The 17,687-nt window shown below is 48.3% G+C and overlaps 3 protein-coding genes across 3 annotated transcripts, besides 2 other annotated features; 2 read left to right on the top strand and 1 right to left on the bottom strand.

The window, feature by feature from the left end:
* The first annotated feature begins 8,311 nt into the window (after positions 1-8,311).
* Positions 8,312-8,332: a microsatellite.
* Positions 8,333-10,304: 1,972 nt separating this feature from the next.
* Positions 10,305-10,688, bottom strand: FPSE_01766 (uncharacterized protein; the record flags this gene model as incomplete). The annotated part of the gene is made up of 2 exons (XM_009254885.1): positions 10,305-10,362; positions 10,636-10,688. The coding sequence occupies 2 exons, from the start codon at positions 10,686-10,688 to the stop codon at positions 10,305-10,307; spliced, it is 111 nt and encodes a 36-aa protein (XP_009253160.1).
* Positions 10,477-10,547: a repeat region.
* A 3,430-nt stretch (positions 10,689-14,118) lies between the features above and the next one.
* On the top strand, positions 14,119-14,550 carry FPSE_01767 (uncharacterized protein; the record flags this gene model as incomplete). Its single annotated transcript, XM_009254886.1, has 4 exons — positions 14,119-14,125; positions 14,280-14,282; positions 14,372-14,389; positions 14,459-14,550. 4 exons carry the CDS (start codon positions 14,119-14,121, stop codon positions 14,548-14,550), a joined length of 120 nt encoding a protein of 39 aa, XP_009253161.1.
* Positions 14,551-15,049: 499 nt separating this feature from the next.
* FPSE_01768 (uncharacterized protein) lies at positions 15,050-16,246 on the top strand (the record flags this gene model as incomplete). The annotated part of the gene is made up of 1 exon (XM_009254887.1): positions 15,050-16,246. The coding sequence occupies one exon, from the start codon at positions 15,050-15,052 to the stop codon at positions 16,244-16,246; it is 1,197 nt and encodes a 398-aa protein (XP_009253162.1).
* Positions 16,247-17,687: the final 1,441 nt, after the last annotated feature.

The raw sequence follows: 17,687 nt of genomic DNA, 5'->3' as shown, positions 1-17,687 counted from the left end.
GGCTCGTTGAGATGGGCGTTGATGCTGGTGTTGATGATGATGATGAGGAGGAGGACGTGGACATCAAATGGGAAAATGCAAACAATGAACCAAAGACAACAAAAACAACAAATGGCTTTCCTGCTGATGATACTATAGTCAGTAAATCGATCAGTCTCTTTTTCTTGGGGCGTCGTAAACTCGTTGACAGCAATCAGAGCTGGGGGTGGAGATGCTGAAAGGAATCGAGGATAAGATGGCTGCGGGGAGCAGGTGGTTTTGAGTGTTTTGTCCAGTTGCCATCCCTCTCAGGCCAGGTCCCAATTAAAAAAAAACCAAGGTACGAAACTCTTAGTACGATTTTTCTGGTTTGCTTGACCTGACCTGACCTTGTCGCTTCGACTGCCTTGGCCTCTTGGGTACTTGTCCCTTGGAGGTATAGTGAGGTGTGAGGGCAGCGCCGGGGCCGGACTGAGCGGCATGGACTAGCACGACAAGGTTGAGAGCCGCGTAGGCATGGGCCGTCTGATGGTAGGTGGTAGTGGTAGTGGTAGAGTTGCAGAGGGATTGGGATTAGGATTGGGATGGGTGGTGGGTGCTAAACGGCAGGGATGGGGCAGGATGGGGCAGGATTTGAGTTGCAGGCCGCCCAGGGTGTGGGATAAGAGAGCTAACGAGCTTTTTTTGGTTGGGATGGGTAGGGTAGGGTTTTGAAGAGAGTGAATTGAGAGAAAGGCAAGGGAAGGGGGTGGCATCATGTTGATGCTGTGCTGCACTTACGAGTTGTGTTTTTGAACGTACCGTTTGTGATGTTGTATCAGACAGTCTCTACTCAATGCAGTGCAGTTGCAGTAACAGTAATATTACAGTTGTATCCAGTCGATGAACTCTCTCAAAAAACTTCTTCGTTGCATCGGCTTTTGGCGGGGGTCAACCGGAAGCGAACGAACAAAGACCACAAATATTGTAGAGACGTTTCGCCCGTGGGGTGGGAATGGGGGAAAAGAAAGAGTATGGAGATGGGGATGGGGATGGGGATGGGATGGGATGGAGTGGTGGAGAGAGTTGACAAGAGAAACGCCGAGATGCAGACGACTCAGTTAATTCAACAGAGAGGCCTTTTTAACATGCGTGAATTGATGCTTCTTGACCTTTTGAGGCGGAGGGAGGCAAAAAGAGGAGAAAGCCCCTCCAAACCGTAATGAGACGGGAAGTGAGATAAAGAAGGCGTCTTGTTGGTGTTGGTGTTGGTGTTGTGGATGAAGACAAGATTGGCGTTGTTTTTGGGTTGCGATGGCGGCGGGGTTTGGCGTCTGCCGATTACTGCTTGCTTTACAGTAGCAGAAAAGCCTCTTGGAAACCCAAAGTGCTTTTGTATCTGTGTTGAAGAAGAATTAAAATTATAAGATTAATGACAATCCCATCCCAAGTCTGTCAACAGATGTTATGATGTTGCCTCCTGCTGATGATTGCCGGATCTAGTACACACAGAGGCTGTTGCAGGGGAAGATAGTTTGCAGAAAAAAAACGTCAGATGGCGGAAAACATAGGAGATGGCAAGAGGCGAGTTCTTTTTTTTGTCGTCCTTCCTGTATGAGCGTGGGGAATATCTCGGCTGGGCCTCTATGCATATGGTGACTTGATGTGATGCTGCTGTAAAGAATGAATGTGAATGATATGAGGTCCTCTTTCGACTGATGTTGAAACCAAGTGGAGATGATCTGAGCAAGGCAGTCACGATAGCGTTAGATGAGTGTCCGTATCGACCGATAAAAAAAGGCCAAGTCAGATAGATTTCTGTAAGCGGAGATCCCCAAAATGCTACGAGAGCATGGACTTGCTGATGAGCAAGGGTATGGGTATGGGTATGATGGGCCTGGTCTGGTTGGGGCTTTTCGGTTTGAGGATGCGCCGGGCGGAAACTTTAGCAATGGCTGCTCTTGGGTGAAGAGTGGTGGTGGTTGGTTGTCGATTTGATGATTAAAAAAAAAAAAAGATACACACACACAATTGAATGGGCGGGCTGATTGATCGATGATGGGGGTTTTACAAGTTTATTGGTGTCGTTGGTTGCGACGATACAGAAACGGCTGTTGTCGAAGTAGCATCTGGTATGAACCATCAAATAAAGAATGAAGACAAACCCCGATGGTAATAACAATGAGAGAAAGTAAAAAAGAAAGGAGCAAAAGGTAACGATTTAAAAAGAAGGTTTATTGTACGAATGAATGGATGAATGAACGAGGCTGACTTTTTGCGATCAGATCAATTCGTGGTGTTGCATCAAGAAGCTGAAAACAGTAAGAAAGAGAAGTAGAGAACAAGTGTTGGAGCAACGAGAGACGCGACTACAATTAAAAGACCTACATGCATGCAAAAAGACACACAAAAAATTGAGAAACATATGCCTTCAAACAAATCCTCAATCTCAAACAGTTGTTATGGTGAGGATTCAGATATCCCAACCCAACAGAGACACAGGATCGTGAAGCCACACAGCGACCAAGGACCATCGGGAACAGGAACAAACAGCAACCAACCAACAATCGAGTCTGTTTTTTTCTCTGGTCGCTCTCTCTTTCGGCGCACACCCTTTTTGGTCTTAGTCTCGTCGTTTCCAAGGCCCGGGGGTGGAATGTCAGTCAGATCATCGAATCACAGATAACCATGGCGCACGCCAAGGTACTCGTAGCATTCTTTGCTCCAAGCCCTCTTTCTCTCTGGTGGTGCATTCATTTTTTTGCAGTCGGTCAAAGACAGGGCATTTCTGTCTCAGCGATTGGAGAAGACAAACAAATGGATATGGGATGCTGGGCGCAGGCAAAGGGGACAAAAAGCATACGAGGCTGATCTCAGCTTGCATACATACTACGTCTTGTTTCCATCATCATCATCTCCATGATGACGAAATCGCCCAAGAATGAAATCTTGAAGCTTTGAGGCTACTGTAATCGTACTCCGTAATTTCATGTAGAGCACGGTCTTTTCTGAATGGTAAGCGAGAAAGAAGCCAGAGCCAGAGACTGAGACTGAGACTGAAGGAAAAAGGTGACATCCATGTTTGTGGGTTTCTCGCTCTCAGACTCAATCAAGGTGGAGTTTTCTTTCTCAGTGACACACACAAGACAGAGTTCCATTGAACAAGCCCCCCCCAGACGATTAACGGTTTAGCCTCGATGACTAGTAGCTACTAAAGTTAGGTACGCTTCAGCTGTCTCTCTGTCCTTTTCCGTGAGCAAGAGAAAAAGGTAACTATCGCGGCGGCCCTGTCCTTGACTGAACTCCCGCTATGTCCGCTCCGTATCTTCCGGACACGCGTGCGCACCGAAAGAAACAAGGCAGAATACGCAAAATGAAAGAGATTGTTATCGACTTCGGCAGATGGAAAAGCAAGTAGCATTCCTAGAGATGAATCTCGATGAGAAGGAATAGCAATTACCAGCAATCCTACCGCAGCAAAACTCAATGCACTCACCGACTCGACTCGACTCGATTACACTGTACGGCAATAACGGACGCCATTCCCATCGCAACCAAGCCCATGGCGTTTTAAACGCCCCCTTCGCTACAGCGCAGTCCTGAGTCCTTGTTCCTTTTTGAGCCTCCAAAATCCAAGGCAGAGCCCCTTGTTTAAAACACAACAAAAATTCCCAAAAGCACGGGGCACTCTTTTTTTTTACCTTGACCAAAAAAAGAAGAAACGAGGCCAGTGCTTCCGGCAGATGGAGTCGTTGTGGGAATTAGCACCGACCAAGCGATTGGACGTTTTGGACATGATTATCTGCATGGAACGAATGAATATGAATGAATGGCTTCGCTTAAAGTCGATAGCATAGTAGGAAGCGGCTAAAAGAAGAAGAGAAAAAAAAGGCCCCAGAATGTACAAAACATGTCGTGACACGGTTGGTCGTCGTCAATGACGTATGTCGTCACAGAAACCACGCGCTCATTATTTCATTGTCTCACCACGCGAACAAGACAAGTCTCGAAGCATCTGGACCATGACCAACAGTACAGTTGTCTATCAAACCCCATACTTTTTCTGTTCTTAATTTCGCTGAATGCAACACAACAGATCTACTGCATCGCAGGAGAGAGACAGGTGTCCATCTTGGCTACATAGCAGTACATGCTTTGCTGCCCAGAAGCGTGCCCTTGTCGATGCCATGTCATGTCATGCCGTGATACAAATTGTGATCCGAGTTCGTTTTTGGCCCGTCCATCAGTCAGTTACCTGCATCTCTTCCAATGGGAGCTGGACTAGCCTCCCCCAGGTCTGCCCACGTCTCACGATGCCTGTAGCCCGTTGGCAATTGTTTCCACTGTGGTTCCCTGTACGAGCAACGAAATGCCCAAAGGCATGGGGAAAAGTGGCACTGAGACGCAAGACAACAATAAGAAAAAAAAATGCAAATGCAGATGCAAATGCAAATGCCCCTCCTGCTCTTGAGTAATTTTTTTCTTTCTCAACGTTCGTGGCGTGTCTTGTCTTGGTTGATCTGACACAGAAAACAAACCGACCGCCTGTTCGCGTCTGTCTGGTGTGGGGTTGGGGTAGAGAGAGACACAGACGCAGACGCAGACGCAGACACAGCCTTCTCCTCCTCCTCCAACTGGACTGGACTGGCACTTTGTGAGATGAACTTGTAAACACAATGATTGTGCGCGTGCAAAAAGAAGAAACACTAGATAGTAATCTTGACCGCCGGCAGTGTCCAGTTGAGACTCATGATTCAGTTTGACTACAAGACTCTCGTAAGCAGAGAGTCAACGAGACCGCTTTTCTGTCACCATTCCCCCTCAGAAGCAAGCGTCAATAGCTCGTAGACGATGGCGGTTTGTCTTTGCCTAGGTACTGCAATGCAGATTGCACCATTCCCAGATGAGATGATGGTCTGGCCAGCTTAGTCAAAAGGGTTACTGTCATGATCTGACGAATAGAGAGGGACTTGGATCAATAACGGTTTGAAGTTGAGCCATGCCCATGATAGAGTAATATTTCTCGCTTCGAGCGGCAGCACGGAATGTCATTTCATTAATGAGAATTATCTGACAGATCCTTGGTTTTTTTTACCCCCCACGTACTATCGAACTACAGAGTTAGCCTTGAGCTTGTTTGTCTTTGCCGATGGGTTAGTTAATTACGAGGGAAACCACAGCGACGGAGACGAGTGAGAGATTGGGATTAGTAACAGAGATGGCGAGGAACGGATAAGACTAGCGCGTGCATGGATAACAGAAAAGATAACGGATGCACAGACCCAAGACCAGATCGCCCACTCACACGATATCGGGGACGGACTGTGCACTCGATTTCGAATGGACTGGACTCCTGTCAAGGCCAGCCCAGCCTAGCAGCTAATTTTGGACGTGAGCGGTTTTGTTTGGTCAGTTAGAGTTTTCACCTCCAGGGTTTAGCGATGGTGGTCCGACAGCCTTTTGCCTGCCGTTTGTTATCAGCTTCACTTGATCAAAACGGTCCCCGAGACTAAGTATGACTGACAGACGGGCCTTAGTTTAAAGGGTGGTGGGGAATTGTGAGGTCTTTTACCCTTTTACATCTTAACTTGTCATCCCATTACTATCAAATATGCCTCGAGTTTTAAAATGCCGCCGAGTCTAGCATGTTGTTATTATTCATCGCTGTTCCTTTCGAGACAAAACGCCGTTCAAGTAAATAACTCTAGGGTGAGTCGAGATGGAATTGGGGGACTGGGTTCCGTTTTAGAGCACGGATGCGCTAAGGCACTTTCAGTTTAGGGGGAGTCAAGCCCTGGGACCCAACAATGAAATGATTTACAGCGCCTCGTAATGCTAACAGTTTTGGTAGCTTGTTGGGTGCGGCGACGTTAGGTTAGCCCATCTCATATCCCCCATCATGGCTTGCTCTAGTGCATGAATTGACTGCATTGCATCTTCACATGTTAAACAACGTCTTATTTCTCAGGTATCACATCACGCAACCGCCATGACTTTTTACTTTTTACAGAAACAGTAACACGGGCTGTACTAAAGAGACCCTGAACGATTACACCAGCCAACCAGAAACTCCCCTGTCCTTCAATGTGCCACCATCTTCTGAACGGGTTGCTGACAGGCATCCATCGCCACTGTAAAGTGACAGCGGCTCGCTTCCCTCCCCCCCAACAATATTACAGCGCTCGATAACCAAGCACAACACCAAGCCCTTTGCATCGCCACTCATTAGTCAAAGTCATCAACCTTTTTGTAAAATTGCCTTCTCCTTCTGTCCTGCCGCATATATTATATCCTCCCACCACAAACCTTTGCCTCAATTACGTCGTTTCAATATGCTGGGATCCGTATGCGTGGCACACCAACTTGGGAAACGTTTCTTTGCGTCGCACTCAGCGTCAAAGGAACTAGCCCCCAGTATACAGCGCTAAAGAAAACCGTTTTCTCTCCCTTCTTTTCTTTTTTCATGATATGCATGTATGAGCCACTGCCGCCGGGTTGTCTTTCCCAGAGTGGCTGTTTGAGAAACAAGCCCCGGCATGGCGAACCCAAAGGGAGGAGGGAATATGCAATGCAATTGGACATGTTCATCTTGTTCTTGTTGATGGTTGATGAGAGAGATTAAGTCCCAGCAAGAACCCGATCAACCCCCTGCTCGTACGATAACGCACGGGAGAGCAACAGTACAGAGCACATATGTGACAGGGATTGGATAGCTTCATGAGCTGAGAAGAGCAGCAGAGCACGCAAGCAAGCAATTGGTGAATATCTCTGTGTAACATGACACCCTCAAATGTCATTCTCACGCCAGAGCCTCTGATTAATCTCATCATGGTCAGGTTTTTTTGTTGTTGACTGACGACATGATAAAGCTCCGATATCGCATCGACACACTCTTCTCCCGTCTTGTTCCCTTTAGTTGTTTGAGGCAATTGGGAAACTCTGTCTGTACGATATCGACACTACCTCCATCTTTCTCAATATTGGACAAGGCTGATAGGCAGCCGCCCCTCCTCGGTGAGAGTAGCGCGATACAGTTTAGTACTGTTCTGCAGTTGCTAAAAACGGAGGGAGGAGATCCATATTAACTACCTAGACCTACATGGCTTGCTTTGCTTATCTGAGGTTTCAGTAACAAACTCTTGGCTTGCTGTAGGTACTTAGCTCTCCACTAACGATGCTCTTCCCCGCGAATGCTAAAATGAATGAAGCATCTCCTGCGTCTTGCGTCTGCGTCTGTACTGTTACGTTTGCAGTTGATAGATAGCTATCGACAATAACAAACTAGACGCCCCCTGCAAGCAACAAGACAGTTACTGTAACTGTTTTTCGGATCCGTGGCTTGATTGGCATTCGAGGTCTCGCTAAGCATGCAAAAACCCATGCAGTTCATTAGCAGGGGATATGTTTAAACGAGACAGAACATGGGTGGCATTGACCATATGAGCTCTGGCTTCTCAGGGCGACTCTCAACTCATATCACCTCAACTCAACCCAACAGAGAGTGAATAGGCTACAACAGATGGGGCCGTCGCAGACCGAGATTGAAATGGAGTCGAATCGGACTTTCATGACCCGCAGTGATGATCTGCACGGGGCTAGATTGTCTAGGCTGAGACGATTTAATTGTTTTGAAGTTGGGGGGTTGAACGAACGAACTTTGACCATCCAGTGAGAAGGACTCGACGATCTTCAAGGCATGATGGCTTCAATGGCGTCGTCCATCATTCATCTCAAGCCACTCATCCAAGGGTCCTGAACCATTATTGCCGAATACTTTCCGTAAAAGTTTATCTCAAGCCAAGATCGAACATCATTTCCCTGTACTCTTATTTTTTTTTTTTGAGATATTTAAAAACTCTTCAGCGTGTTTCTTGTGAGTAATCGCAATTTGCCACTGTTTAAAGGAGGCGTTTTGTTTGGTTACATTCAACTGTTTTTTTAGGTTGTCTTGTTCAGCTTACAGCGCTGCCCCCCCTGGCTCTCTCTGTTCGGCCGAGCAAGCGAGTGGGTAACATGTATGCAACAGGTCTGAACGAGACGAGACGGAAAGAAGGGCGAATTTCCTCTTTGCAGCTCAATGTGAGTGAGTAATAACAAGAGAACCCTGAATTAAAAGAAAGCAGAGAAAAAATGTAACTATCCCCGGCCCCCTTGATATCAGAACATGGTCCATCCACCAGTGTTGTGGGTCGAACCAAACACAGCTACGGCTCGACAGTTACAGGGACCCTAATGCCCTGTGCTTTTTTGACTGTTGAACTAAAAAAGAGCCAAGAGAATGGAGATGATCTGATGTTACTCGTGCTCTCTCTTCTCGGGTTGGTTCAAAGAGGGTATACCGAGTAGACAGGGCAAAGGAAAGGAAAGGAAAGGATGTCAGATCATTTCATCCTGTCATGTCCCGTAATTGCCATGATTATCTTTTGGTGTTTTGCATATTCTGAGCCGAGCCAAGCCTCGTGGGGCCACAAACCGCTCATCAGTGAGTGACCGACCCTTGGTGGGCGAGGCGAGACAAGACGAAATCTACAGACAGAGACAGCAAGTTCAAAGGGAGATCAAGAAAAAACAGGGTCCAGACTCCAAACCCGTTCATGTCTGCTACCCTGATCGTCGTTGATCTCCGCAACGATAATGCCACAGAATCTTGTGTATGTATCATGATGAAAGAGTGGTGTGGGTAATCTGGAGGCGCGCGCCTTGATCTTCGTGCAGTTGTACCTTTTTTGGTCTTGTGTACACCCTCACAGGTGGGAAGGGGAACATTACAGCAGGTTAAAAACAGGACCCTTTTTCGTGGCGATTTGTTCCTCTCCAGGACCCTTTACGCGCACGCATCCTGTAGGGACCAAACCAAGCCAGACCAAAATCAATCTGCATTTGAACCCCGGATTCGTTGCTCCCAGACCAAACTGAGTTTACTGTACGCACTACCTACCTCACCGACGTTACCATGGGGGAGGCGCTGAATCTGTATCCGTATATCTGATGTGTGCAAAATACCCAAGACACATACGCCATTGCACGCAGCCACATCCGCAATCAGAAGGAATTACGCCGTGAGGGGGAAGCATGTAGCAGTCAGTTTGTTCAGTAAAAAAACGGCCAGACTCGTTCATTATGCAAGACGATACAGCGAACAAAAACTGATGATGATGACGATGCGGTGCGTCGCATTGCGTATGCTCTTCTTCTTGAGGCTGCTGCAGGTCAACGGTTCGTACAGACGCTTGCTTATCGTCATTATCTCACAAGAGTCTGGGGATGGGATCATGTTGAATGCGGGGGGACTAAGTTGAGCCGTGATCTGCAATCAGCTTCGTGTTTTACTTTGACTGTATTATCTCCTTCGTTGTTGGTCGTTGTATGACTGTGGATATCATCATGTATGCGCCACGCCCGTGATCAACCCAAGAGCCGTGGGAATGGGATCGAACAAGAGGCCAAGTCGGTTGCGTGCCTTGCGCTTTGGCCCCGGATCTTCCGCCCCGGACTGAGGCTACTGTACCTAAGACCATCCGGGTGGGCCAGCTTACCATTGAGAATGCTGATGCTGATGGCTTCAGTTTCACCAGTTGGTGATGGTGGTTAGGTAGGTGCTGCAATGGATTGGGGGATACTGGTCTTGGGTCTCTTTGCGCGGATGTCTTCTTTGAGAGATGCAAGTCACCCTACAAATGGATGCTCTCTACAGGAATAGAGACCTTGCTGCTGCGAATGGTTGCATGCTCTGACGGTCATACAAAGCATCTCGGCTCTTGAAGCTGCACTGATGAACGAAACGAGACATTCTCCAACCCCGCGCCAGACCCAAAAACCCCCTCTTTCTACAGAGTACTCTGTGCATAGTACACAAGCCACCATCTGATGAACACCATTCGTTGCATTGCACTAAACATCCCAAAAGTAACTGACGACTCGTGAGACCGGTGTTAACCGGATCGGGACAAAACAAGAGCTACAGTAACACAAGTACATGCCTGTTCTGTGCTGTTGCTGTTGCTGTTGCTGTTGCTCTCTCTCGGCCGACATCAAGATCCCGATGCTACACGTGATGGGAATTCCCAGAAACCTGCTTTATCGGACGTTTCGGAATCTCATGTGATGAAGTATGGGAATGTTTACTCCGGTCTTGCGTTGAGCAAGTAATTGGCATGCCTTGCCTATCTGTATTATTACTAGCGAGGGTCATGGGTTCTACTGCACGATAAGTGAGCAACTGCGGTCGTGACTTGACTTGACACTCCGCGGACAATCGACTCATGGTGCGGGGAAGCTCTCTATGGGAATGGGCGTCGTCTAACTTGAAAGCGAGCATTCATCAATCTAGACCTGTTCAAGTCGTTTCAGCTGCCAAGGCTGATTCTCGTTCTGGTCTGCACAGCATTCTTGTTCTGTCGTTGACTGTTAGTTTAAATTTAACCAATTGGTTCATGACTACCTCTCATCATTATCTTGTCAGAATGCAAACTCCATTGCGAGCTTCCTACAGCTCAACTGCTGCGCTGCGCTGCACTGCTTCCCCTCCTCCTCCTTCTCCTCTTCCTCTCCTCTCCTCCCCCTGTCCACTCTCCTCCTCTCCCCCCTCCATCCCTCTCGTACCCGTTATCATGGCTCGCTAAGCAACGGTAGGCTTCCCCCCCTCCCATCTTTAGCTCGTCCTCCACCCACACACACCTTGGCAAGATCCTGGCTCCTTGGCTACCAACCATGAACAGGTAATCGGCCATTTTGTTCCTCAACACCACGGACAATGTGTCTGGACATCGCTTTCAACTGGTTTAAATATCCCCGCTGATCTACCCTTGCTCGCCCTGCCCTCCAACTTATTGCCTTGTCCCCCTGTTGCAACAGCGGTCGGTCAGATAAGAAACCATCCGGTGAAGCCAAGCCGCATTGGCTTTGTTGAAACCGGCATACCATACAGAGCAAGTTACTGTAAAGTAAATTAGACGAGGTAGCCTAATTCCAGAGCTTCTTCTCAACGATTGCGCGACCTCGTCTATTATCGCTTCTCTGCTCACTCCACATTGACGAGGGTTGTGGGCAGGGTACTTTTGGCCCAAGCAAAGCAACGCCTACAGTTACAGTACATACAATCTCCAGGGCAAGGCACCATCTTTGTTCTCTCGTTCGAGATGGTTGCACACCACAATCTTGAGGCTCGGGCGATTGATCAGCAAAACTTGTTCTGTTATGGATAGTTTGCCTCTGTTCTCGTCCAGGCACAGGGACTTTGTCTAAACTCGGTTCGTTTAATAGAAATGGAGCAAAAAAAAAAGCTGTCCACCTATTCCTGGCAACATACTCTCTGCCTCTCTCAAAACGATTGCTGCTTTGCATCGTTCCCCCAGGTTTCCCCTTGAAATCTCTTTCCCACGGGGGGGGGGAATTGTTCCCTATCCCTTTCTCTTGAGACGAACGTCGTGGAAACGAATGCTCAATGACGTACGTAGCAAAGGCATCACCATCGAAGTCTAGTATGCGAATCGTTTAAAAATACAAAATAGTCGAGGATGGGAAGTGGGCCAATTTGCTGGGGTTGCACGGTTGCACTCACTGTCTCTTTGGCTTCAGTTCTGCTTTGCTTTGCTTGCTCACTGCCAATTGCACGCCAAGCTCTGTCCTCTCCAAGGTATGATTGATGCTGGAGCCAGTGTTAGTGACTGTAGTAGTTAGTCCTACGCTGTTAGGTAGGGAGCCCTTGTCCTGGTCTGGCGGCCGAGCACCGCTGGGATCCATCCATTGTGTTGATCGTACAAGAGCCTCTTAATTCCTCGATATGGAGCTCCATTCATCAAACACATCCACTTTGCAATCCCCCTTGTGAATGAGCCGCAGTTTAATTCCTTCATTCTGGCTTAGTGGAAGGTGATAGAGAGTCAGAGAGGAATACGATAACCGCCCGACATGACTTGCAGCGTGCCATAGCACACAAAGAGGAGCCTGTCGTAGAGGTTTTGAGCGGCTTAATAGTCTGCGGTGGCTTGTCATCTCTGTCTCCATACACAGCAATATCCCTCATCCTTATCCTCTTTGGCTCGTATCCTACGTAATTGTTACCATTCGTGATACATTATTGTTCAATATTTCACGCAAGACACTCAACTCCAAGCGCCCGCCCCAGAGTAGGAGTAGGAGTTGAGACGTGGAGGTGGAAACAAACCTGGAGAGTCTTGCTAAGCGTGTTTAGTGGTGGGCATCCAGCATCACATCGGGTGAGAGGTGAGCCACCACCACTGCAAGCCACGCACACCACAAATCTCAACGGTTGTAGGGGACTTTCTCTCTGTGCTCGACGCTTTGTAACCCCTTGGGAAACGCTCAAAGCTTCGGCAACTTGTTCACCGCCTCAGCCATGCATCTCTGCTTTGCAGTCTTCAAATTGTCCTTACTGTAGGTACAGTACAGTACAGTTACATGCAATGCACGCCTGAGACACCTTCCCGCTGTGTCTTGCTGCTGTATCGTGCATTTCTTGCATGTCAACTGACTCCGTCTCGTCAATTCGTTGCGTGACAGAGCAGTAATATCGTACCGTCCCTCGGAGGTACTCTGTCTCAATGGCGGAGCTTATCTCTCTCCATGTAAACTCTGTTGCGCCCCGTCCGCCTCACTCGTCCAGTTATAGGGTAACCCCAAACTGAGATCTGATGCACACTACACCTTGGGAACCATTGCGACAACAGGCTCGTGCTGTGTGCCAGAGTAGAATGACAAATCACACACAGTGGACTCTTCCAGTACCCCAGATTCCGTAGCTTTGCCCCGTCCGAGCCTTCAATGCACAGTCGGACTGGCGGCCGGTGAGCAGTTCGATGCGCTAAGACGTGCTGTGAAGTGCGTATCTGACCAGTTCTAGAGCTCGTCTTCACACCCATATGAAACGGCTTGGGCCATATGACTGACTCCTCACAAAGGCGACTTGAAGGCGAGACCCGTGAGTAGTAATTGGATGCTGTATCACTGCGATAGATAACGAGTTGCTGATTGACGACCGCAGTGTGTGTCGGTGGAGGCAGGCACTGGATGACACTCGAGTGGCGGCTCACCAATCTTTGTCGTAGCATATGCCGCTGCTCGTGTCGTCGCTGTGTACATGTCTAGGGTATGTAGGAACGTGGCGTTGGTGTTTTGAACGATCACGACAGCCAACGTTCGGTGAAGCAAGGCCAATGAACAGCAGCTGCTATACGGTGATCATTCTTCCTTATCATCATCTCATGCACCCCGGATTTTGACCGCAGCAACGAGATAATGTCCCAATGCCATAAGCCGAACGAATGTCACATTCGTTGACCGATTCGACCGGAAATACACCATCCGAATTGCCCATATTGAAGCCCATACAGCTTCCAACCCGACGCACCGTTACCCATCAGCCAAAAAGCATGGTTTGGGTAGTACCGACACGAGGCCAAAAGTGGCTATTCGTCTTGCGCCTGCAACGCCTCTGCATGCGTGCAGTTCGTCGGCTTCGTGTAGGAAGGGAGCTTCAGGGGACGTGTACACTCTTGGTGTGACACGGCATGACTGTATATATGCACAGCGACCTGCGACCCCCTTCATTTCCTTTGCCTCGAATTATTGACACTTTTGACCGGTTGAGTTTCACTGCTTCTGTAATAAAACATGCTGGGTGTTGGTGCTGACGTTGAGTTCTGATAGGGGATGTCACATGTTCCATGTCGTGATCTGCTGCCCAACACTGTCGCTTCCGAAAGGGATTTGGAAGAGAAGACCGAGCAAAGTCCGTTGTTAATAATGGTATCTTGATAAGGAATGATATGATACAAGTAACATGATCTTGCCACTGCGCTGTACCTCTCTGCATGATGGGGGATGGGGGATGGAGGCAAAGAGAACCGGTTTGACATGCCCGACTGATTGGAAATGTACAGTAACGTTACGCCGTCGCACGGAAGATTGAGACTTCCGGATGAACGGCAATGAAGCTCTTGGAAGCTTCTCGTTCTCCAAGGGAAAGCGCACTGGGCGGTTTCTTGATGGCAAGGTACCGGTGACACTCGCTCGTTTGTCGATCTGGGTTACCGTCGGGCGCAAATAGTTCTTATGGATGAGTTTTACATGGCAATAAGATCTGTGCTGAGAGGAATTTCAGCCGTGGTTCGTAACGGATCGTTTGTGAGACCAGGCGACATGACTGGTATGTCGAAGCATGCGCTTCATCCCGTCGCCAACAGGGAGAGTGTTCTGAAGCAGCACAACATGTCTCTCACCATGTTTCGCTCGTTGTGATGCATTGCGAAAGTGCAACAGACAGTGTTGTCTTGTTTGACGCTGATACAGTGCTTGTATAGAGGGTATGCTTGGGCAACTCGTAAAGGCATACTGGAGCGTGCTGGAGCGTGCTTGAGTAGAAGCCTTGTAGGTAATACCTGACTGGATATAGATCAGAATCACCATTCATGTATGTTTCTGTCAATTTCTGGCATGTATACTAACTGTTGGATGAGTTACTGGACTCTTCAATTGACAGGTCGAACCAATTCTTCTGCTCTTGCTCAGCCAACATTACCGACCACCTTTGATCACCTCAACCGCAACATCAATCCAAAAGACTGTAATTGAGCCCGTTACATTCTGCTCGTCCGATTCTGATGCTGTACTGTAATTTCTCAAATTGATGCGACTTTGGCCATAAAGCAGAGCCCAATTGGACGCGGCGAGGCTGAGGAAGCCTGATCTCCGGCGACCCGTCATTTCCTCGGCCTTCAAGCGCCTTCAAACACCTGCCAAATGATCAGCCAAATGATCGGCCAACGCAGTCAGAGATTTCGCAGGTCTCAAATTGCGCATGATATGTCTTTAATGGATTGAGACGCTTAATATTGCGTGTATGAAGCGACTTTAACATGAACACCGTGGCTGCCCTGTAGTGGGGTTGCTAACAAGGCTGTTAGGCTGTTCAGCGCTGAAAGGGCGCCGGAAGATACTTTTGCCGGGCGCTAAGTCATTTTTTTATACTGGGTTTTTTTTTCGTAGTGGTCCAGGCGGTTAGGTCAACTACAACCCTTGGCCCTACACCTCAACTCATGCTCGGTGATCTTTAAAGACTCGGATATACATCATGACCAAGTTCAAGCGTCAGGCGCAATCGCAGCCAAAGCATGGGCACCCGCCGGCGAGTGGTGCATCCAAGGCACCGGTTGCACCACCAGTCCGTCGCCCGGGATGGACTGGACCAAGCTATATACGGAAACCCGTCAAAAAGACGCCTGTAGCAGTCAAAGAGAATAGTTCGATAGAGCAGATACAGAATCTATCTGTGAAGCATCAACAACTCATTCTTGACACAATCAGAACTGCATTCCCTGCTGTCGACGAGTTCAGCTCATTGAGACCAGTGTTACATGCCGTCAGGGAAGCACTCGGGCAGCAGGACTACGCCAAGGCATTCGGGACTGATGAGTTCTTGGAGGCATACACAATCCGATGGAGTCCCAGTAGAGCTCTGACAGTTGCAAATGTGCTGGCTTGGATGTGCAGTGAGATGGGTGATGCTGCATGGGTTCAGCAGTTCCTCCATGATGATGGGAGGAAGCCATCCAAGGTCGTATGCATTGGGCGAGGAGGATCTGACTTGTTGGCATGTGTGGCATTACTCAAGCACGCTCGTCAAGACAAACTCGATCGAGTTCCCTACAACGACGGTGCCATGCTTGATCTCAACCTCGTTGATAGACACGATTGGTCAGGGATTGTCACAAAACTACAACACACTCTCACACACGCTCCTCCTCTTTCTAAATATGCAACCGCCAAGGCACACGCTTCCAACATCCCTGCTATCCCATCCCAAGTCTTGAACCTAGCAGTCAACCAGCTCGACGTCCTCGAAAGCGGAAGTACAGATCTGGATGCGATGATAGGACCCAACTCGACACTCATCACTCTCTTCTTTACGCTTCACGAACTCTACTCAATCTCAATATCGAAGACTACGGCGTTCCTACTGAGACTGACTATGGCAGCACCGAAAGGAAGTCTGTTGCTTGTTGTAGATAGCCCTGGGGTTGATGTTGCACTGCCTGATAGTAGCAACAAGGGACAGGAGAAGAGATACCCAGTCGAGTGGCTACTTTACCAAGCCCTGCTACCACCCAAGAGCAGGCCTGATGTAGAGGAGGAAGAGGAGAAACAGCCAACGTGGAAGAAACTTGTCGAAGGTAGTCATGAAAAGGAGTACAAGTTGCCTACTGGGCTGAGATTTCCAGGAAGTCTGGAGAATACGAGGCTTCAAGTGCACCTCCTGGAGCGGTTATGATAGACATATTTATATTATAACTGTTATTCTGAAGTTACATTTGCTGGCTATGCTGGAGCTGTTTGATGATTGAGTTGTCTTATGCTTCCGTGGCTCTATCCTTGATGTATCCTATACTCGAGTTGCTCTGTGCAAGTTGTTTCATCCTTGTGTTGTTCCATGCTCGATTCGTTCCATGGTCCAGCCCCTGACCGCTTTGCAAACACTAATGGCTTTAGACTTGGAAGTTACAAGACACTGTTGTTAAAGACACTGAGATGCAAGGCAGGTAGGAAGAGCATGCACCACTTGGCTAGGAAGCAGAACAATGTTCCTGGGCCACAACAACGATGAGGACACATACTACAGATCATATGATCTCATGCTGGCCCTGCTTTTCTTACTCCAAGCCCCTGTACATCTTTGCGTTCGAGTGTACTTCAACTGCTTCCACCAGCCAGAAGCCAGAGAGATATTGCTTTATTGGTGGCGAGACAGAGCTCGCACCGCTGGTAGGTCTAGTAAGGTCGCTGTAGCGATTTGCTTTCCTTCTCTAGACACCCCAGGCATCCTTCTGCCGCGGTATATGATCGAGTAAGCAGTTACTCTGATGCCTAAAAAGATTAGCCAGACCTGTGCTCTATGAGACATAGGCGTGCTCATATGCATATAGATGATCTTTCACAAACTGAGGTATGCCGTATCTGATCCCATGCTGCCTTGAAGGATACAAGACTAATATATCCTGATAGTTAGTAGGAACATCTGCATTCGAAAGATGGTCAGGTCTGAAGTTCTTTGTGGTTGTTCCAAGAACTCTTCTGTTGTCGTTACGCCGTGGACAGAAGGCTGCTTCAACTCAGTGCCACTATTCGACCATAGAAGTGTCCTCTATAGTGACGATCTAACTGAATTTCGCCCACAGGTCTCCATAAGTGTACTCTTGCATCCCCCGTTTTCTTCCGATATGATTTGCTGGTCAGCAGTGTCATATGGGACATGACCTGCCCCAGTTTAGCACGGAGATGTGCATATAAACGTTATACTAGACTGAGCTGATGTCAGCAAGAGTTACTAGAGTGTGGTAACCTAAACGTGTCAACTTAATGACTCTCAGGCTTGTGATAGATACAATCAGATGGCACCCTCGCGTATACACTACCTCATCTCTCAGCATAGCGCACAGATTCTCCCCAAACCAACTACGTACTCCAGGAATAGTATGACGAGTTTACAAGACTACAGTCGGCCGAGCTTCGCTGAGGCCCTTTATCTCCAAAGGTTCGAGAGTCACTCCTTGTCTCTATGACAGTTGGAATCTCTTGTTGTCTTTCTACGATGGATCTCGTGACGGTATACACGGTGAGCTTGTGATAGATTGCTACACATAGACTGAACGTTCAGGAATTCCGCCAACATTTGCCCTGCCATACTCTTCCTACGTCGTATCTTGCCCGATGCC

This window comes from Fusarium pseudograminearum, chromosome 4 (genome assembly GCF_000303195.2).
Source record: "Fusarium pseudograminearum CS3096 chromosome 4, whole genome shotgun sequence".
In the NCBI taxonomy this organism is placed as follows: Eukaryota; Fungi; Ascomycota; class Sordariomycetes; order Hypocreales; family Nectriaceae; genus Fusarium; species Fusarium pseudograminearum.
Note: the sequence above shows the minus strand (reverse complement) of the source record. Positions and strands in the feature narration are given on the sequence as shown.